The sequence below is a fragment of the Dreissena polymorpha genome, chromosome 1, assembly GCF_020536995.1.
Source record: "Dreissena polymorpha isolate Duluth1 chromosome 1, UMN_Dpol_1.0, whole genome shotgun sequence".
In the NCBI taxonomy this organism is placed as follows: domain Eukaryota; kingdom Metazoa; phylum Mollusca; class Bivalvia; order Myida; family Dreissenidae; genus Dreissena; species Dreissena polymorpha.
Window position 1 is genome coordinate 89,265,704 of NC_068355.1, and position 23,208 is coordinate 89,288,911.

Consider the following 23,208-nt stretch of genomic DNA (forward strand, 5'->3'; position numbering starts at 1 on the left):
TAACTCACTGCTGAAGGTAACCAACTGAGTTATAATCTATTTCTTTTATAGGTAGAACACTTGAACCACAACACAACTTGGAACTGTTGTAACACATTTCCGATATTTCTCAATGAAAACATGAGAAATAAAAACATTTAAAAAAATAGCTATCACATACTGTCAGTGATTGAGTGGAACGTTAATAGTCCGATATAAGAACTGCTAAAAAGGGTTAAAATGAACATTATTCTATTTTCAATGTGGATAAACTTTGTCAGTTTATCCACATTGAAAATAGAATTATGTTCATTTTAACCCTAACATTAACGAATGTTCACATTATGGACCATATACAATATGGTTACGTGCTAAGCTTTACATTGTACAAGATGCCATGGATCACTATCAGAGTGCAATATGGACAGCCTGTGTTTTATGTGAGCTCTAAACATGGATATCAGACGGTGCTAGAATATACATTTTAAGAAGACCAACCACTGCAAGCAGTGCACTTTATGAAACAATGTTTTCTGAGGATGACTGCAATTAGGCGAATGGGATTTTCTTAGACGTCAGGGGACAACCTTTTAATTAATAATTTCGAAACAGGATATGCTACTCTTTAATTTGATACTTAGCTTGCACAAACTGAAATAACGGAAAGACAAGTCAATTCGGTGGAAATTCAGTTAATAGGACCCTATGCTCATTGGATCTTCTGCAAAGTTACCGAAAATGAAATACAGGCGACAAGGCCCTTAAATGACTGATCAGTTTTATCGAGCTTACTTCTGGGAAATTGTTGTTTTCTTTCAAAACTGATAATACATTGAAAATATGTCAAAACAGTTAGAAGAAACGAATTGTGTAGATAAAGAAGACACTTTGAAAAAGAATAAATCTTCTAAATCAAGACGCGAAACCGCTGTGAGGAAAAACGTCTTACTCTCTAAATCCGTCCCTCAACATTTCGTACCTAATTTATTTATATCACAATTATACATTTTATTTTTCAATGACATATTTAAGCCCAGTCGCAAGCCTAGACCAGTTTGTTTATGGTGGTCTAAAAGGCCCGTATCGATGCCTGTTTTGGGGTAATGGGAAAAAAGTCCGTCTTGTAAACTTACATCCGTCAGGATGGTCTTTGATATTTCTACATCTACATCATACGTCGGCGCAATCACACTTGATTATTACGCGACGGATGGTGCTAGGTCAAGAGAAAGGTATAAAATGATAGGATAGAAAGAAGAGATTTGATAGTTAAAAGTATAGAGATAGTAAAAAGTTTTGCCAGCTTCATTTTCTCCTCTTCAACCCAGACCTCTCTGGTTACGGTGGCCGCGGCCGGCACAGCAATGGGAATAACTAGGGGTTACTTGAAGCTGGGCACATAACATTGATTAGAAGGTGAGTGAGGAAAGCCCCTGCTTGAAGGATACCAAGTCAGGGGCCTCTGCGACTGACGCAGGGAGGTGGTTCCAAACGGATATGGTTCGTGGAAAGAATGAGTTCTTGTGGTAAGATGTGGATGTAGACGGCTGGTGGTACTTCTTGTTATGGTCCTTAGGGCGACTTGGGGCTTGTACAAGGTATTGGTTTGCTGGGATATCCACCAGGTCATTGATGATTTTGTACATCATGGTGAGTTGCACGTTGGTCTGTCGTGACTCGAGCGTCTCCCACCCCAAATACTCGATCATGGAGGATACGCTGCTGGTGTTGTGGTATCGGTTGGTCACATTTCTAGCAGCCCTCTTCTGTACCATCTCAAGCTTGTAAACCAGGTCCTTTGTAAATGGGTTCCACACTGTGGAGCAATACTCAAGGCCTGGCCGGACAAGAGAAGTGTATGCCGTGGTCTTGACCTTCTCATTGCTGACGCGTAGGTTGCGCTGGAGGAAGCCGAGCGTTCTGTTCCCCTTTTTCGCCATGATGTCCATATGGTGGTTCCATGAAAGGTTTTGGGACAAGATTACTCCCAGGTACTTGGTAGTCGAGTCAGTCTCGAGGATGTGGTCTTTCAGGGTGTAACGGAACATGATTGGGTTCCGCTTTCTGTGGACACGGAGAATGCTACACTTCTCTGGGTGAAAGTCCATACCCCATTGTTTCTCCCATTCGGCTAGCTTTATTAGGTAGTTTTGTAGGATCAGGCAGTCTTCTTCCGAGTTGATTTCCCAATAAACCACACAGTAATCTGCGAATAGCCTTACTCTGGATGTGACATGTAGTGGCAAGTCGTTGATGAAGACAAGAAATAAGATGGGTCCGAGGACGCTTCCCTGAGGGTCTCCGCTAACGACGGGTGCTGGCTCGGATGTTGCTCCATCAACGACTACCCTCTGCGTGCGATCTGTCAGAAAGGCTTCAATCCACTTCAAGGTGTTACCCCTCATGCCATAGTGATTGAGTTTGGTGAGCAAGCGTCTGTGCGGGACCCGATCGAAGGCCTTGCTGAAATCAACTACAGCAAGGTCATGTTGTTTATGGCGGGCCATGGAATGGACGAGCTCATTGGTCAGCGTCAGTAGCTGGGTTTCACAGCTCTGTCTTCTCCTGAATTTCATTAATTAGTTAATTCAATCACCCATTTATTCACAAAGCACTGAAAAGACCATTAAGCTTATAAGCATCTAAACTTATGCATGAATTCTTTTTTTATTAATATGTGTATCACACTGGCTAGTGTATGTTCCTTTTTGTTTCAAAGGTTTTTACCATGATTGCGATAAAAGACAGCAAAGAAGGGGACTGCACAGACTAATCTAATGACTACAAGTTTTCAGACTCTCTAATTTTTCGAACATCCCCTTTTGTAGCTAAAATAAATATTGTTTTATTTTTTATTTTTGGACATACCATAATTAATGACTAAATATTCTGACAGTATATGTTTCAGTGCTATTTTTGACAGATTTCTGCCCTTTCTTTACTTAAATCTCTGGACACTTCAATCATAGGGTTTACAACCGGATTATGGTCATAAAACCTGAAAGATAGATGCCTAAGAGCAATGGACCATTAAATTTGCATGAATCGGTTAATAACTATGTATACCCCTAATAAACAATTGGTTCACCAACAACATTTGAAATAATCTCATATGAAGTGAGTAGTATGTTAATTTTTATACGCCCGTATAAAATACGGGACGTATTATGTGAAACCCCTTGGCGGGCGGGCGGGCGGCGGGCGGAAGGCATCACTTTGTCCGGACTCTAATTCAAATTGTATTCATCCGATCTTCACCAAACTTGGTCAGCAGTTGCATCTAGTTGATATCTAGGCCAAGTTCGAATATGGGTCATGCCGGGTCAAAAACTAGGTCATAGGGTCAATAAGTGCATTTTCAAAGGGGCCACTTTGTCCGGACTCTATTTCAAATTGTATTCATCCGATCTTCACCAAACTTGGTCAGCAGTTGCATCTAGTTGATATATAGGCCAAGTTCGAATATGGGTCATGCCGGGTCAAAAACTAGGTCATAGGGTCAATTAGTGCATTTTCAACGGCGCCACTTTGTCCGGACTCTAATTCAAATTGTATTCATCCGATCTTCACCAAACTTGGTCAGTAGTTGCATCTAGTTGATATCTAGGTCAAGTCCGAATATGGGTCATGCTGGGTCAAAAACTAGGTCAAAGGGTCAATTAGTGCATTTTACTTTGTCCGGACTCTAATTCAAATTGTATAAATCTTATCTTCACCAAACTTGGTCAGTAGTTGCATCTAGTTGATATCTAGGCCAAGTTCGAATATGGGTCATGCCAGGTAAAAAACTAGGTCATAGGGTCAATTAGTCCATTTTCAACAGCGCCACTTTGTCCGGACTCTTATTCAAATTGTATTCATCCGATCTTTACCAAACTTGGTCAGTAGTTGCATCTAGTTGATATCTAGGTCAAGTTCGAATATGGGTCATGTCGGGTCAAGAACTAGGTCATAGGGTCAATTAGTGCATTTTCAACGGCGCCACTTTGTCCGGACTCTAATTCAAATTGTATTCATCCGAAACTTTTAAACAACTTTTTATCCTGCGTCAAAGTGGTATGGGGGTATAAGTCACATTCAGTGACAAAGCTCTAGTTCAAGTTGAATTCACCAAACTTGGTCAGAGGTAGTATATAGATTATATATCAGTCAGGTCTGATTGGAGACATGCAACCGATTAACACATGCAATATTTTTATGCAATATTTTTATCCAGTTTTATTTTGCGATATTTTCATCGGGTTTATTTTTTTCGCGATTTTTGAAATTTTTTTTTGCTTATTTCCAAAACAAATACATCAATCATCAGTGTATCATCTCCAATGGCACACGAATCGGGCGTATATTGCTCCGTCATGCGGCGCTCTTGTTTGTATTTTTTATCTATCATTTTAGGTCAAGGCAGCAAAGGTTTAATTGGCTTGGTATTTCACAAGCATGTTTTATTAGTTGTTGATACAATGGCGGTATACATATTGCATCATAATTTACAATTTTATATGCAATAAATTTAGTTCCTCTTCATTTTCGGTCACCTTTTTTATTAAAAAATTTTCAGACACCTGTATTTTGGGAATATTTTTCTCTCTTTTTTTCGGAAACAATTTTTTTAGGGTCCAAAAACATATTTATGGTAATCCCCATCCTCCCAGAGAGCTCCTCAAATGTATAAATAGCAAAATGTATTTTGCAACATTCTTGCAGACAAAACAATCAATAATCTATCATAAATGTATATATAGTAAGCCAGTGGGTAATTAGGATAATAACAAATGTATTATAAAGCATAGCGGTTTGTGTACTAGTTTTAAATGAAGTTATGATGACTTCTTGATACTAATTTTATCACTTTCAATTTTTGTAATTTGTCGATGTTTGCCAAATCAAAATGATGAGAAAGTATGCTTTGTATCTATTCGTTTGTGGGCCTCTTACATGTTCTACACAAAAGGTAATTACATGTCATTAAATTATTATCTTTATGTATACAATTGTATCTAAAATTACACAACTTTAAAGTCTGCGGTGACATAACTTTTGCCTGGTGTAAGTGCCTGCTTTATTTAAATTGAATTATAGACAATCAAATCATTTGATGTTATCTTTGTGATGCTCTCAGCATCTAAAACTGCCAGGGGGCATATAGTTAATGCCCTGTTTTTTCTGTTTTTCTGTCTGTCTGTTTAAGGTGACCCAACATAACAGGGAACTTCTAAGGTCTCAATACTTGGTTAACCCAAATAATGTGTTTTGTCAAACATCAATAATACTTCATTCAAAGCTTTAACACTTTCAAAAATGATGTCTTTGAACACTATCAATTCATAGAAATCACCTGACCTCATGTCGACCTTTCCATGGATCCACTCTGAAGGTCCTAATTCTCAGTAAACCAAACTGGATGCATTCAGACTTACATTAATACCACATGCGAGAAAGCTTTGATACTTTCATGGATGTTATATACATGTGTATCAAGACTATTTACACACGGCATCACCTGGCCTCATTTTGACCCTGACCTTGACCTATTCAGGTAGGCCAAATAATCAATATTGGCAAGGCTTGCACTGTGATCTTATTAAATGCATCACCATGTTATAATTAATTATTTATAATTAGTGAAAATAAGATTGTTAATTAATTTTTTTTAAGTCTCAGATGTTTGTGAAATATGTATCTGGAATCATTTCGCATGATGTAGAAATATTATTAAAATAATGGAAAAGAAGATTATGATATCAGTTTAATAGTGAAATATTTTCAGGTACAAGGTACCAATGACTGCAGTATAGTCAGCAAGTGTTCTATGTCACAGCAAGGTTACTATGAAGACCCTTACCTGCAGGCATTTGTTGTTAGAGTCACGAGAAGAGCACCATTGATACACAGGTGGGATTTCTAAATTTATCTTTTTGTAGCACCTTAGAACATGTAAATGCCTGAACACTAAGAATATTATTAACAAATAATTATATTAATTAGAAGTTTTTCAGAAACATTGCGTATGAAGACAATAGATTTAACTGTAACAACATGGGTGTTGATATTGTTTTACTGCTGAAGCAATAGAGGATATTTGGTGGAATATCGATTTTAATTGACTGGTGATAATAGAAGCGCCACTTGTGAAAATAAATTTTTAAATTGTATTTTTCCATTCCGGACAAGGTAATGCCCTGTTGGGGGCCCGAAATGTAATTACATGTATGTTCAAGGGTAGCTTACCCGTATTTTGCATAAAAATTCAATGAAGAGTAATTGCCCTTGGTAACATAGGGGGGATCACAATGGAGACACCAAAGATATCTAAAAAATATTTCGGTCAAATGAAAATTATTGATAATTGATAATTCACTAAAACTGTGAAATATCAGATTTTATTCACTGATATTTCTCTATAAATGATTGGAAGCATAAAATAAATAATATTATTACACATTCTGTTTCTGTTCCCCTCTTCATATTAAAATTAACTGCATGTATTCTTAAAAAGGAAGGGCATCACGCTCCAACCTTATACATATCACACACCATTATTGTGTAATTGCAGAGGTTATTATGTTAGAGCCAAGGCCTGTGAGTACACTGTGGAAAGGTTCCTGTCCACAAACCCCGGGCCAAAGCAGGTAGGTTCTTATTAAATTGACTTAAAAGCAGACTCTTGAGACTTCTTCGAACCAAAATTTCATGAAAGTGTCGTCCCTGATTAGCCTTTGCAGACTGGCTTAGCCCAGTTTTTCCAGAACACGGCTTATTAAATTTAAGATTGTTCCCTCTCTACAATAAAACACTATAAGCTCGACTATTATATATGAAATATATATAGTGGAGCTATCCTACTCACCCCGGCGTCTGCGTTAGCGTGCAAATGTTAAAGTTTTCGTACTACCCAAAATATTTTCTTTGTCCCTTCACATATTGCTTTCATATTTTGCATACTTGTTTACCAACATGATCCCAACCTATAAACAAGAGCAGACAACTCTATCAAGCATTTTGTCATAATTATGGCCCCTTTTCCACTTAGAATATGCTACAACTGTTGTGGGTAAACTATTTATTGTGTTTGTTTTCTCATTACTCGTTCAAATGTTCAAGAGATAAAGATAAAATAATAACCTTTGTTCAAGAAATAAAGATAAAATAATAACCTTTTATAAAGTATGTATAGCACCTACAATTTTGAATAATGTTCAAACAGTAATGGTCATGCATTTGATATAAAATCTGTGCAAACTCTTAAAAATTACGTCAATTCCATATGTACTACATGCTTTGTTTGTCGGACAAAATGGCGGCCAGATAAGCGTTGCTGAGGGGTGTGTGAAAAATCGATATCTGATTGGCTGATCAAAAACTGTGGGCGAAGCGATCGATACTTTGGTGACTGGTCAATTATATTGGAAACACAGACCCAATTTGTTTAAGTGTTCTTTTATGGCTGTGCGATAAAACTTATTAACTCTGCCTATAAATTATTTATTCATGTACTTGCTTCTTTTGAATGTCGAATCATATGTAAGCCACACCCACTTGGAACTACTTTTTGTATAACTGTGGTGAAAAAGTATTTAAAAAATTGATCTGGATCAGATGTTGAAAAAACTTATATGAACAGGGATGATTTCAACAGTTTTAAACAAAAAAAATCATAAATAGACTAGTACAACAAGAAACATATGCAGGGCTTCCCCTGGCTCAACAATTTCGTTAACCAAATTCGCCTTGCTATGGCAAAATTCTTTTAATTTTGGCCATTTTTAGGTTTAAACGTAAAAAAGTTGTAGCCAAATAGAACTTTCTTTAGCCAAATAAGTAAATTTGTAGCCATTGGCTAATTTGGCGATTGGCAGAGTAAGCCCTGATATGCAAAGAAATGGTTAATACAATTTCAGCAATCACCATCTAAACAGCTTTCCCATAAAAATACTGTGCATATTTAAATGCATTCTTTTATTACCTTATAATCCTTAATCCAGAATAATCCCCTTTATTTATTAAAGTGTAAATCATATTTGAGCAGGTATTTTTGTTGTGGTTGCAACTGAACAACACATCTTATTGTACTTCATAACTGTGTTAACAATTTTGCTTGAAGTCATTAATTAACACAAGTTTTACAATAATTACATTCATGTATTGAGAATATATAAGCAACTGATAAATTTTGTCCTTGCTACACAAGACTCTTGACTGTTATAAAATAATAATTGAATGTGTTTTTAATTGTTTTGTTTGTACCCTAAAATTACGTACAAACATGTGATAATTTAGAATATGTATCATCACAGATGAAGATCCATAGGATGGATATACATTGTACATGTACGATGGATAAACATGTACTCGTTATTTACTGTCCCCAGCATTCAATTTTGTTAAGAACAAGGGAGGTAGGGGGGGGGGGGGGATGATACATGCTTTTCTTAGGCTAGTGGATAAAAGCAATCTAAAGTGTATTATCTCCCTTGGTGTATTTTCCTTCAGATCATCTCCCTTGGAGCAGGGTTTGACTCGTCCTACTTCAGACTGAAGGCAAAGAACCTGTTGAAAGAGACAGTTCTGTTTGAGGTAAGATTTGTTTATAGTTCCATTATTCATAAAATTGTTTCAGCTAGTGTACTCACTCATTTGTCAGCATCTGCAACATGCAACATTTATATTCTACTGATATGACTTTAGATTATTCAATCCAAACTTCACACATGTGTTTGGGGTCATTGTGACATGTCACGGTCAATGTTCCATAATTGTGACCTGCAATTTATGTGTTTAGTGTCTTAATGATCTTTCACTTACCAAGACTTATAACTGTTACCACCTTTTTAGCAGAATTATGCCCCCTTTTGTATGTGTACATGTTTGGTTAATTTGGTGAGCAAGGTGCATGCAACAAGCACATATCTCTGTTAAGTACTACAACTATTCAATTGAAACAAAACACATGTGTTTCAGATCATCATTCAATGTCACTCTTCTAGGCCAATAACTCTGACCTGCTGTTTAGAAGAATTATGTGCCTTTTAAACTTAGGTTTTAGGTTACCTTTTGCATGCAATAAATCCATACATGTTTGCTACAGATATTGAAATATAATGAACATATGGGTTCACGGTCTTTACGAACATTCATTTTAAAGACCTATAACCGTAACCAGATTTTTAGCAGGATTATGCCTATTTTTATACCTATACGAGTCTGGTAAAGGTTAGCGTGCAAAATGTACATACTGACATACTGTAAATGTTTAGTTTTTATTTCTAAAAAATACTTTTTAACTATGAAAGATATTGACCATCAAATATGTCTTCACTGTCATCATGTAAAGTTACTGACAGAAAATTAGTTAACTATCAAAGCAGAATATAAGTTGTGCTCACTGTCAATGGACAGCTTTTGTTAATGTTGCTTCTTTCCTCTTGCTTGTGTCTGTTTGTATTGTGGTATTATATCAAAGTACAAACAAGTTTTGTAAAACAAAAGTCTTCTTAGTACACAAACTTTAAATTTGTTTGTTTATGAACGATACTTCACTTCGCATTTCTTATTATTTATAATAAGTTGTTAATCATATTATAGATTAATTGATAGATTATCTTGTCATGAAGCTGTTTGATTTTTGCATATAGATAGATTTCCCAGAGCTGGTAAAGAGAAAACATGCACTTATCAAGCAGCGAACAGATATGTTAGAGATGATAGGACCCATAAATATACACCACCCAGCTATGTCACCACACATAGGTAAGACAATATTGTTGTGTCACTTCACATATGTAAGACCATTTTTTTGTCCTGTCACATAGGTAAGACCACATAGTTCTGTCCGGTCACATAGGTAAGACCACATAATCCTGTCCTCACTCATAGGTAAGAGCACATTGTTATCTCTCATCACATAGGTAAGAGCAAATTTTTATCTCTCATCACATAGGTAAGAGCACATTGTTATCTCTCATCACATAGGTAAGAGTCCATTGTTATCTCTCATCACATAGGTTAGAGCACATTGTTATCTCTCTTCACATAGGTAAAAGCGCATTGTTGTGTCACTTCATATAGGTAAAACCTTATTTTTCTCTCCCATATAGGTGAGACGACCAGATTTTTCTGTACCTTAACAAAGGCAATACCACAATGTTCTGTCACTGTCACATTACATAGGTATGACCAAATTGTTGTGTCCCATCACATAGGTAAGACCACATTGTTGTGTCATTTCACATAAGTAAGACTACAATGTCCTGTCACTTCACATAGGTAAGATCACATCGTTCTGTCCTGTCACATAGGTTAGACCACATTGTTCTGTCCCTTCAAATAGGTATATTTACATCGTTATGTCTCTTTAAATAGGTAAGACCACATTGTTCTGTCACTTCACATAGGTAAGACCACACTGTGCTGTCTCTTCAAATAGGTTAGACCACAGCAGAGCTGAGTGGTTCCCACTACTTGTTATTTGTTGTACATAATAGAGCTGATTTTGTCCTACTACATGTTATTTGTGATGCATCACTGAGCTGAGTGGATCCCACTACATGTTATTTGTAATGCATAACAGAGCTAAGTGGGTCACACATTATGTTATTTATAATACAAAACAGAGCTGAGTGGGTCCTACTAAATGTTATTTGTTATACATTGCAGAACTGAGTGGGTCACACTGTATGTTATTATCCCCCGCCATAGGCGGAGGGATATTGTTTTGGCGTTGTCCGTCCATCCGTCCGTCTTTCCATCCGTCTCTCCGTCCGGCACTTTTGTGTGCGGAGCCATATCTTGATAGTGCTTTGGCGGATTTTAAATGATATTTGGTATGAGTATATATATAAATAAGAGGATGATGCACGCCTAATGGCATTGTACACCATCTGTTAATAACAGATTTATGGCCCTTTGTATCTTGGAAAAATGCTTTTTTGTGTCCGGAGCCATATCTTGGAATGGCTTTGGCGGATTTCATTGAAACTTGGTATGAGTATATATATGGATAAGATGATGATGCACGCCAAATGGCATTGTACACCATTGGATAATGAAGGAATTATGGTCCTTTGTATCTTGAAAAAATGCTTTTTTGAGTGTCAAATATAACACTTTTGGGTCCAGAAGCATATTGGCGGGGGATATCAATTCAACAAATTTGCTTGTTTGTATTACAACACAGAGCTGAGTCAGTCCTACAACATGTAATATTGTTATTTGTTATACATTACAGAGCTGAGTGGATCCCACTACTTGTTATTTGTTTCACATTACAGAGCTGAGTGGGTCCCAGTTCATGTAAATTGTTATACATCAAAGAGCTGCCTCAGTCCTTCTACATATTATTTGTTATACATCACAGAGTATAGTCAGTCCTGCTACATTTCAAATTGTTATTTGTTGTACATGGCAGACCTGAGAGGGTCCCACTACGTGTTATTTGATATACATACATGTCATTTTTATTCATCACAGAACTGAGTGGTTTCCACTACATGTTATTTGTTAAACATCACAGAGCTGAGTTGTTCCCACTACATGTTATTGTTATACATCACAGAGCTTAGTGGGTCCCAGTGTATGTTGTTTGTTATACACATAGCTTAGTGGTTCCTACTACATATTTGTTATACATTACAGAGCTGAGTGGTTCCTACTACATGTCATTTGCTATTCATCTCAGAGCTGAGTGGTGTCCACTACATGTTATTTTTTATACCGGTTACATCACAGAGCTAAGTGGATTCCATATCCACAGTACATATTATTTGTTATACATAACAGGGCTTAGTTGGTCCCACTTAATGTTATTTGTTCTACATCAAAGAGCTGCGTGGGTCCCACTGTATGTTATTATTCCAAGCCAAAGGCGGAGGGTAAAGATTGGCAATGTCGGTTCAATCCGTCCATCCATCAGTCAGTCTGTCATACCATCAGTCCTTCCGCCCATCTGTCACAAAACTGTTCAATAATAAATGTGCCATGCACAAGAACCATAGTCCTTCACTATCTTAAATAGAGTTATTGTCATTTGTTTTTTTTTGTATTGTGAAACTTTTCAAGGCCATATCTCATATACAGTGCAAGATTTCAGTATGAAACTGCATGGGTGTATAGATATCAACAAGGAGAATTGAAATGCATAAAAATAACTACCCTACACTTAAATATGTTTGAAGGATTATAGCATGTATCAAGGGATTTGCATCCATCCATAAACAAACTTGTGTGGGGATATCAATTAAACGAATTTGCTTGTTTGTAATACATCACAGAGCTGAGTGGGTCCCATTACAAGCTTCTTGGTGTCGACCTCAGCCAGACAAACACTGTGGAGGCGGTCCTACGGCTGTGTGGCGCTGACCTTGACACGCCCACCCTGCTAATGTCGGAGTGTGTGCTCACCTACATGACCCGACGCTGGTAGGCTGGCTGTAATATAGATTGTTTTTGCAATTCCTTTGTCATAATAATTGAAGAAATAATGTTGTGATTTTTGTGCTCAATGCATATGAAGTAAACAAGTGGACATGGAGGGTTTACCATTAAAAACATTTTGATATAAGAGACAAAAGTTTTATGCTCAACCTGCAACAATAGCCTTAATATTTTGATAATTGCACATCAAAATTATACAAAGCTTACAAATTGCAAATAAATAACATTTGATCAAATATCCTTCAATTCTCAATTCTATTATGATCCAACAATCCTGCAATGAGCAATTGTTGGGTTGTACAAGTAACATTTCAACTCCTTGTTGTGTTGTTATGCTGCCCCCAAAAAAATTTTGGGGGAGCATATAGTTGCCGTTTCATCTGTCTGTCCATGTGTCCGTCCGTCTGTGCACAATTTTTGTCCGGGCTATTTCTCAGCAATTAATGACCGGAATTCAATTAAACTTTATGGGAAGCTTCACTACCAAGAGGAGATGTGCATATTATCAGCCAGTTCTGGTCGGATGATTTTTCACAGAGTAATGGCCCTTTGAAATTTTCCATTAACTGTACATATAGTGCAATTTTTGTCCGGGCTATTTCTCAGCAACGAATGATCGGAATTCAATGAAACTGTATGGGAAGCTTCACTACCAAGAGGACATGTGCATATTATCAGCGGGTTCTAGTCAGATGATTTTTCACAGAGTTATGGCCCTTTGAAATTTTCCATAGTACATATAGTGCAATTCTTGTCCGAGCTATTTCTCAGCAACTTATTACAGGAATTAAATGAAACTTTATGGGAAGCTTCACTACCAACAAGAGATGTGCATATTATCAGCCGATTATGGTTGGATGATTTTTCACAGAGTTATGGCCCTTTGAAATTTTCTATAAACTGTACATATAGTGCAATTCTTGTCCGGGCTATTTCTCCCAAACTACTGACTGGAATACAATGAAGCTTTATGGGAAGCTTAACTACCTTGAGGAGATGTGCATGTTATTTGTGGGTTCTGGTTAGATGATTTATTTAGAGAGTTATGGCCTTTTAAAAATTTTTTAAGTTGCTAAACCATCCATCGTATTATTTTGTCCAAAGTTATGCCCCTGAAGACGATTCCTTTTATCTGAATATTTAGTGCAATATTGTGACAAAAAAAAACTTTGGGGAGCATTACCCGTCTCCAATGGTTTCTTGTTTGTTTGGTAGTTGTACATTTCAGTATTTTCTCTACATAACAATCAGCAGTCATTGTGTTAGAATTGTGGTTTTCATGTACAGGTCCTCTTACTTGCAATACAAATTGTACTGAACACAGTTAAAAGAATTTTCCAGACAATTTTTTGAATACCTTGACAATTGTCTGAGTTGAATAAACTGTTATGCCATCAAAAATGACAATTCAAAATTTGTGAACATTTATGCATACAAAATATCAAATCTTTAGTCAATAATTATGTAGTTTATGTAATTCCCTCTTCCCACTGATTGACCCGAATCTGTACAGTCTGGTCAGGAGATTACCTGTCCATTTTAAAGTCACTATATATTTCTTGTCGAACTGGTAAGTAGAGGAGAGCCAAGCTCTTAATCTTTGCAAAGGCTGTTCTGGTGCTTTGTTGCATATTACAGAGAACCATTTTCGTACATTCTGGAACAGATTTGTTTATCATGTTAATGTTTCATTGCAGCTCTTCAGCCCTTGTGAAGTGGGCGTCGGAGACTTTCACAAATGTAGCATTCGTCTTGTATGAGCAGGTGAGAAATGTATGAGCAGGTGAGATATTTGTGAGCAGGAGAAATTTGTATGAGGTGAGACCTTTATGAGCAGGTGAGCAGATGAGACATGTTTAAGCAGGTGAGACATGTGTGATCAGGTTAGGCATTAATAAGCAGGTGAGACATGTATGAGCAGATGAGACAGGTATTAGCAGGTGAGACATGTGTGAGCAGGTGAGACATGTGTGAGCAGGTGAGACATGTGTGAGCAAGTGAGAGAGTGACACCTACGAGATGGGAGCAGGTGGATGTTTTTGAGCAGGTGAGATGTTTAAAAGCAGGTGCAATGATCAACACCTATACTAGTAGTTGCCGGCAGTCAGAATGAATGAAACTGATATTTTTAAAAGTCCGTGACCCCCCCCCCAAAAAAAAATAAATAAATAAACAACAACAAAAAACTACAAAAAACTAAATCAAATTAAAAAATGAAATGTGGTTTTATTTGTAGTTATTTACTTTGTGAGAAACTGGCATTCAAATAAAAGATTTTATTATCTACAAATGATTAACCAAAGTTTTAATTGTCTTATTTAGTTCTTCAACTGTGTCAATGCCTATATTGTGTAGACCAACAATTCTTATATATATATCTGGCCCTTCACTCTTGACTATTTAATTGAAATTTTAAGACCTCCGTAGAAACAAGCATTTTGATTGCTCCATGTTTGAGACTAGCTCTGAGAACACTGGGTTTCATGCATGTGTTTACAGCGTCTTCCTATGTGTGCCTGTGCAGTCTGCACAGCGTTACCCGGGAAGCCACTTGCCACTTTTATTTTGTGATTTTTTTCATTTAAATGAAGTTTTCTTTAGGGAAAATCCACTCTATGCAGAAAGAGTTGTCCCTGATTATCATGTGTTTACTGCAAGGGGACAACACCATACATATGTATTAAACACTATTTTCACAGTTGCTGCTTTTAATTAAAAGATGTTTTGATTTTACATTTATTTGATTTTTTTTCCATTTTTATTTCAGATAAATCCGAATGATACATTTGGCTTATTTATGTAAGTGCACATTTTGTTTAATAAATTATTGGTTACCTACTTAAAAAATTGGTTTTAGCAGAATGCTTTAAAACTGAAATATGTAGGTGTACACCTTACTTTTAGAAAAAATAATTTAAAAAAACGAACTCTTGCAAAGTAATTACTACCTTTCAACAATAGAATGTGATAATATTTGATAGCATTGCTCTTAGAAAACTTGGCATAATACATGTGTATAAAGTGTCATCCCGGATAAGCCTGTACAGTTGGCCTAGACTTATCACTGGAACACGATTTTCTTTTAGAAGACACTTATTTAAAAAAAAAATCAATAAAAGCTGAAAATGTTGCCTTGATAAGCATGTGAGGACTGCAAATGGTAATCTGTGACGACACTTTACACACATGCATTAAGCCATGTCATCCTAGAGTGGGGCTTGTATTGTTGCAGGCAGAACCACTACATCACCATTGGCTCCCCCCTGAAGTGTATCAACCACTTCCCTACTCTGATATCACAGGTTGAACGCTTCATAAAACTGGTGAGTTGTATAAATATAGCTGAAATGTGGAACTATTAGCTTTCAGTTATAGAAGAAAGAAAACAGTTGAACAAAGTTGAAAGTCTTTTTTTCCAATTAATTTTTGCCAAATTCCTCTTGTAAATAGTTCAGACATCTTTCCCCCATTTTGACATAAGACCAGATTAACGTTTAGATAAAAATAGTCAAATAAATTTAATAAATGTATTGCACAATTTTTTTTGTCGTAAAAAAGAATGATCAAAATAATATCGACCTGTTTGTGAACATTGTTTTTTTAAGACAAATAATCAAATACCGGTAAGCTAGATTAAAGCAATTGATTTATAAGCATTTTATGTATGTTTGTATGAAATTGAGTATCATGTATAATAAATTAACATGCTAATTAGTTTTATAAAATGATTTTACAGAATTTTCCAATAATTCCCTCTCTTCTCATTATTGCTCCCATGAAAATAATTCATTTGCTGTCCTTAAAATTGACAAAAATTAGCAGCGTTTGGGTAATAATTCATTTGCTATCCTTAAAATTGACAGAAATTAGCAGCGTTTGGGTAAATTGGGGCTTAATGCATGTGCCTAACTTGTTGTCCCTTATAAGCCTTTACAGTCTGCACTTACTAATCAGGGAAGACACTTCCTAAATTGGATTTTTGCATAGAAGAGACTTCCTTTTAACACTAAATTTGCATAGGCAGCTAATATGTCTTTTCACTAAACCAAACATGTGCTTGCAAAAACATCACTTTTAAACTGAAACACTATTCTCTGTGAATATATGAGTGGTGTTCTGAGAAAACTGGGCATAATGCATGTGCGTAAAGTTGTTGTCCCAGATTAGCCTGTGCAGTCCCCACAGGCTAATCAGGGACAACACTTTCTGCTTTTAGGACATTTTTAGTTTAAACGAAATCTCTTCTTAGCAAAAATCCAATTTAGGCGGAAAGTTAAGTCCCAGATTAGGGACGACACATTACGCACATGCCCGGTTTTCTCAGAACACGACTCGTATATTCTCTTTGTCTCAAATTCTACCCCTTAGGGCTGGGAAAAGGTAAGAGCTCTGGACCTGAACCAGTTTTACAGCTCTGTTCTGGAGTCTTCAGAGCGGGGCTCGTGTTGAGAGACTCGAGATGTTTGATGAATACGAGGAGCTCCATCTCAAGGGCTCCCACTACTTCATCCTCACGGCTCACAACGGGACCTGTCCACCACTCCTTCCAGGCGGAGATGACGGTAATCAGGTCTTGGGTGTTGTTGGGTATTATCATTTCTACCGTATTTGTTCTTGCAACATAAAACAATGACAAATGTAATAATTGTCATATCTGCAAGTATATGTGTCTTTCCAGCCTGTTGTCATATCAGCAAGTATATGTGTCTTTCCAAAGCAATATGGCACAAAACAGCCTCCATTGTCATGTGAACAATGTTTAAAAATGTGTCATTGTGGGAAAACCTAATTTAATGCAAGTGCGTAAAATGATGTCCCATAATAGCCTTGGTGTATCAGTTCCAAATCTTCAACCAACCAAGTCCTACATGATTGAAGAAACCACTTCAAAAAGAACACTCTACTTTATCATATATACATATAATATTAACTAGAATTTGGGCTAGTTAACTTTAACACAGGATTTTAAAAAATCCATATTACTAGACCTATTTGCCTGTAAAGTTATATTGCATTAACTGGTGCATGTATTTTAACTTGTCAGCTCAAGAAAAAACAACACTGTATGAGGATTGCACCAGCCTGTCATTTCCTCCCCTGCAAAATACTTCACTAAGAAGGTTTGGTCATGTGACCAGCTGTGTGACCTCCCCACAGGGCGGAGCGTGTGCACTCACAGTGGGTGGGTTTGGGGAGCAGGAAGGCAGGCACATGCGGGTGTCAGAAATGGTTGCCCTGGATACTGCGTCCATGGAAACACAAACGGTGTTCCCCGACCAGGACAACAAACATGTTGAAGGTCAGGGCACATAACCTCAGCTCCTGAGGACAAAGTGAAGATCGTTTGTTTAATTCTCATTTTTAGCTCGGTGTTTTCGGAGGTTTTAAACATTGGCTTTAAAATCAAATTGCTTCCACTTACATCGTTGAAACTTCATATGTAGATGCACCTTGATGAGTTCTACATGCCACACCTATTTTTGGGTCACTAGGTCAAAGGTCAATGTCACTGTGACCTTTAAAAAAAATAATCTGACAAGCTATCATTTATTAAAAACTGCGCCTGTAGCCGAGCGTGGCACCCGTTATGCGGTGCTCTTGTTTATGTAACTATAGACTAATTAGCATAACAATACTTTAGAAAAGTAAATACATGTACTTCTCATTTGGTTTTAACCTGGTGAAAAACAAACAAAATGATTTCACATTTAAAACATGGAATGAATAAAAATCTCTTTGGATCTATGAGAACCAAGTATGTAAAATATTGAATTATATGTGGTTTTATCAGAGGAATTTTTTCAGATCGGTTGTCAGTTAAATTATATATTTATCTGTCTCAGTGCTTACTCTGTATACTGTATAATCTCTCTTGAAGAGAGCCACAAGCCTTAACCAAGTTTTTTTTTTTTGGGGGGGGGGGGGGGGTTGTACAAGTGGAATTAAATAATTACATTTTTGTTCCTTCATAATTCCTCAAAAAGCCTATCGTTTTATGTTCTTTAAACATTGAAATCCTCCTGATTATTTTACTACAGAAGCTGTTCATATTCAAGTACATTCAATACTTTATGGTTCAGTTGTATGTTCAGTGTATTCCTTTTTAATTAAGGTAACACATCCATTGATAATGTTTATTCAAGATCTAACTGTTTCAGTGAGCAGAATGCATGCAACTGTTACTCGTTTACAAGATGGCAGCCTGTTGTTGATCGGTGGTCGACTGTCACCCATGAAACTCTGCAGTCAAATTGTTACCATTGAAACCAGACATTCTGTGTTGCCATCATGTGTGCAGTGTGGAGATGTTGACACAAAACAGTCTGATGACACTATGATACCTTCTGAAAGCTGTGATAACGATGTTTATCTGAATTTGGTTTCTGGCTCAAAAAATACAGACAACTGTCATGGTGTCATAATGACTGGGCAAAGCAATTGTGATATTGACAGTAATCATGACAGTGGAGCAAATAACGAAGTTGCAAATGTGACTCAAGATAGGAAGTTTAGGCTTGACGCACATTGTACTGTGGTTCCCGTGGCAGCTGGAGATGTGCCATGCCCTAGATGGCGCCACTCTGCTGTTGCCGTCCAATATCAAGGTATATATCAGGCAGGCAGTAATGTTTACAAACACTTATAGGGTATGACTGCATGGCATTGCAACACTTTTTTTGCATTTGAATTATTTTATAAAAAGAGGTCATGAGCATATCCAATTACTTTTACTTATTTTTGATATTATTGTTTTCTTGCATATAACTATGGATAGGTCTAAAAGAAAGTTTAATCAATCAACAGAAATATATTTAATTCTAACTTATTCAATTACATGTATCGTTCAAACATATTTTTAGCTCAGCTGTTTGCGGAGGTATTGTCATAGCCAGCTCGTCCTGTGGTGTAATCCGCGTGGTGGTAAAACCTATGCATTTTGTTGACCTTTTGAGCATTGGTTCTAAGATGAAAGTGCTTCCACCTACAACATTGAAACTTCATATGTAGCTGCACCTTGATGAGTTCTACACGCCACACCCATTTTGGGGTCACTAGGTCAAAGGTCAAGGTCACTGTGAGCTCTTAAAAAAATAATTCTGACATGCTTTCATTTATTCAAAACTGCACCCGCAGGCGAGCGTTGGCAACCGTTATGCGGTGCTCTTGTTTATACAGTGTACATCCTTTTTAATTGTAATAATAATATTAATTTTATTTATTATATCCTTCTTTTTGGGGCAACAATTGCATATAACTATGGATTATTTCGTTGTCAATTGTTTAATTTTGTGTTTATTTTCCCTTGATATAACTATAAGTGACGACTATTTGACCCAGTAATGTCTTTTATGTGGACACTGTCTTTCCATTTACCTGCCCAGGTGAGGAGGTAGTGCTGATATTTGGAGGAAGAACTCAGTCATATCTGGGCTTGAACGACTGCTGGCTCTACTCTCCACGCAACAACCACTGGACACAGGTAAGATTGAATTACTGTTGGTTCTACATTTCAAACAACAATCATTGGACAAAGGTAAGTTTGAATTACTGTTGGTTCTACATTTCAAACAACAATCATTGGACAAAGGTAAGTTTGAATGACTGCTGGTTCTACACAACAATCAGCAGACTGCACAGGCAAATCAAGGACAACATGTTTTGCCTGCACGGGCTTTTTGTATTAACAGACCATTAAATGAAAAATTCCATGAAAAGGGGCAAGTGTAATTCAATCGTCCCATGCTCAGCAAGTCAACTATTTTATTCAATAGATTTTTTATGAATGAAAATTAATCTTAACCATTGCAATACTGGGTATGTAATTGCAATTGGTGATTGCCAAACCAGGATTCATCAATAGTACGTTGTATATGTCAATCAACCTTATTTCTTGCAGCTGTCCACAAAGGGCCCCCAGTTGGTTCTCTGCCACTCGCACACTGCCAGTGTGTGGAACCGGTACATGGTGGTGGCAGGTGGTCTCCACGACAACACCACGCCCTTGAACTCTGTCCACTTGCTGGACCTTGAGACAGTAACATGGTCCCTGCTGACCAATCAAATACAGGGGAGGTACAGTAGAATTCAATCTACCGGTAGTTGCCCTATGAAGCATTTTATTATACAAGCCTGCTTTTGGAAAAACTTGGCTAAATGCATGTGCATAGATTTGTCTCTGATGGAAGTTATTCTTTAAAGGAAGTCTTTTCTAATGGAAATTCCATTTTATGCAAAAAGTGTTGTCCCACTGAGTTTTATGTACATGAATTACTTCCAATTTTCCCTGAAATAGTTTCATACATACCTTCACACTCATGGTAACTTTTGCCTTTTCATGTAGTCATATGTGAAGACACCTTTTTTGTTTTTGCCCTCTGTAACATGACTTTCACAATGCATTTCTCCAGGTACTCTCACACGGCACATGTTATTGGTGATTTCCTTGTGCTGATCGGAGGTGTGGGAGTGTCACATACACTCCCGGGAGTGGCCATTGTTCATCTCCCAACAGGAAGCACTGGGGAGTTCACGCTTCCGGTATGTGATGGGCCATATTCATTCTTAAAGCGAGACTATACGATTTTTATATGTATTAAATTGTAATATATTGATAAAAATATGTTACAATAACACAAAATAGGCAAGAAAAAATATACATTGAAGACGAATTGCATAAAATGCAGCAAAGACAAATTAGCGCCCCGAGCCGTTGTGACGAAGATATTTCTTACATATTTTCCTACAATAACCGAAGCATTCGTCTTTTTATTAGGATCGGAGTAAGTTTTCGTGTGTCGTATGAATCATTGTGTACACACCGGTCTTACTGACAATAACGTAGTGACGTCACCATCTATGTATAGAATGTCGTACGAATAGATATAGTTGCAGGAGTTTAAAATGAACCGTTAAACTAAATTTAGATTCACATCATACATGCATGATATACATGCTGGCGAATTCGAGTGTACAGACATTTTCTATTTCAGAATTAAATATCTGGCTTATTTCGCATTTTTCGACACATGTTCTTCTTAACTTTTATTTTAATTTATATTGAAATATATGAATAATAAGTTTTTTACACATTTTATAAAAATTCATAAAAAATTGACAAAATCGTATAGTCTCTGCCATACATTATTTAATCATAAGAGCACAAATAATGTAAGGATGTAAACAAAGATGCATTTAATTGTGTGTGTTAAAAAACGTTGCTTTAGCCAATCAAATTTATCTGAAATCAAACCATCAAATTTCAGGTGCTTTACAGTTTAAGCACAGGACTTTGTTGTCAATTTATGGTCAATAGACTTGAAAAAATATCAATATTTGACTGAATGTTTGTAAGTGAATGTTTTATAGACTTCATTTATGTATTAGTATTTGCCTGCTGACTCACTTTCATCATCTGGTATTACAAATTAAAATTTTCCAATCAAATGACAAGGGTTTTTTCTTCTTATCGAAATATTTTTTATGCCCCCGAAGGAGGGCATATAGTCTGTCTGTCTGTCCTTCCGTCACACTTTGCGTTTAGGTTTCGAAAAATGCTCATAACTTCTATGTCCCTTCACATAGCAACTTTATATTTGGCATGCATGTGTATCTCATGGAGCTGCACATTTTGAGTGGTGAAAGGTCAAGGTCTTTCTTCAAGGTCAAAGAACATGTATCAAAGCGGCGCAGTAGGGGGCATTGTGTTTCTGACAAACGCATCTCTTGTTTGAATCTACATGAACTTTTTTCATTATCTTTTCTCTCATTCTCCTTTCTCTTCAACAGGCAATGGAAAGAGATCAGCTTGTGATGTTACATCGGCACACCAGTCTCCCGTTAGAAGACAATAAGTTCCTTATTCTTGGTGGCGGGGGGAACTGCTTCTCCTTTGGCACTCATCTCAATACCACTCCCGTTATCCTTGACATTTCCAAGGCCTGGATGGTTATGAAGGACCGAGTCCAAAGATGCGTAAATCAGAACTCATTAGGACATAACCCTGATGTCTTACCCCATGTTGCCTGTCTTCCAAAGGATAAAAAATAAATAAAATTAATTTTTAAAACTGGGTTTCTTGTGATTCTTATTATTCATCTGTTCAATACATCCTCTTTGATTTGATTGTTTTAAAGAAATTATTTTGGATTGATTTTTAATGACAATGTTTAGAAACCCAATACATTCTAACAGGGCATTTTGCTTGCTTTCTACAAAGAAGAAAAGGAAGTGCTAAGATATCTTCAAAAATTGTGAACAGAGCCTTATAATTTTGTCAGTAATTGTGTTGAAATTGAGTACAGTTTTACCATAAATAGAATGAATAGCCCAAATTGTCACAAACTTACCATTTTGATGTAATGGAATGATACAAAAACTAATGTATATTATTTGACTGCACTGAAAAAATGTCTGTATAGATATCTATAGTTAACATGCAAGCGAGCAGTGATGATAGAAATGCCATTTGCCCATCTGTTGTGCTGTCTGTAACACTTTTGTGACTACTTCATTTCTCTTATACCCTTTGATAGATTTCAAGGGCATTTTGACGAAGAGCAGAATAAAAGAGTAAGTCATGCCAGCTCAAGAAGAATTCAAATCAGGAATTCACACAAATGGTTAAATGTATGCACATTCAAAGAAAGATCATGTATTTATTTGTCAATAAACAGCATTTTACCACAGTTTTATTAAAATTCTATCACAACTTGAGAGCTTTGCCTGCAATGTTCATACAAACAATAATAGAGAGTGAGGGAAAATTAATTTCTTTGTTCAATGAATACTTTGCAACTAACA

General features: G+C 36.6%; 1 protein-coding gene across 1 annotated transcript; it reads left to right on the forward strand.

Annotated features, from left to right (window-relative positions):
- Positions 1–724: 724 nt before the first annotated feature.
- LOC127835710 (tRNA wybutosine-synthesizing protein 4-like) lies at positions 725–23,093 on the forward strand. The gene is given in 17 exon segments (XM_052362183.1): positions 725–909; positions 5,747–5,871; positions 6,533–6,608; positions 8,470–8,553; positions 9,612–9,726; positions 12,246–12,393; positions 14,106–14,172; positions 15,176–15,207; positions 15,641–15,731; positions 16,777–16,845; positions 16,847–16,970; positions 17,453–17,707; positions 18,567–19,013; positions 19,791–19,888; positions 20,306–20,481; positions 20,817–20,946; positions 22,195–23,093. Coding segments are annotated over 17 exon segments (2,388 nt in total). The 5' UTR covers positions 725–819; the 3' UTR covers positions 22,456–23,093.
- Positions 23,094–23,208: the final 115 nt, after the last annotated feature.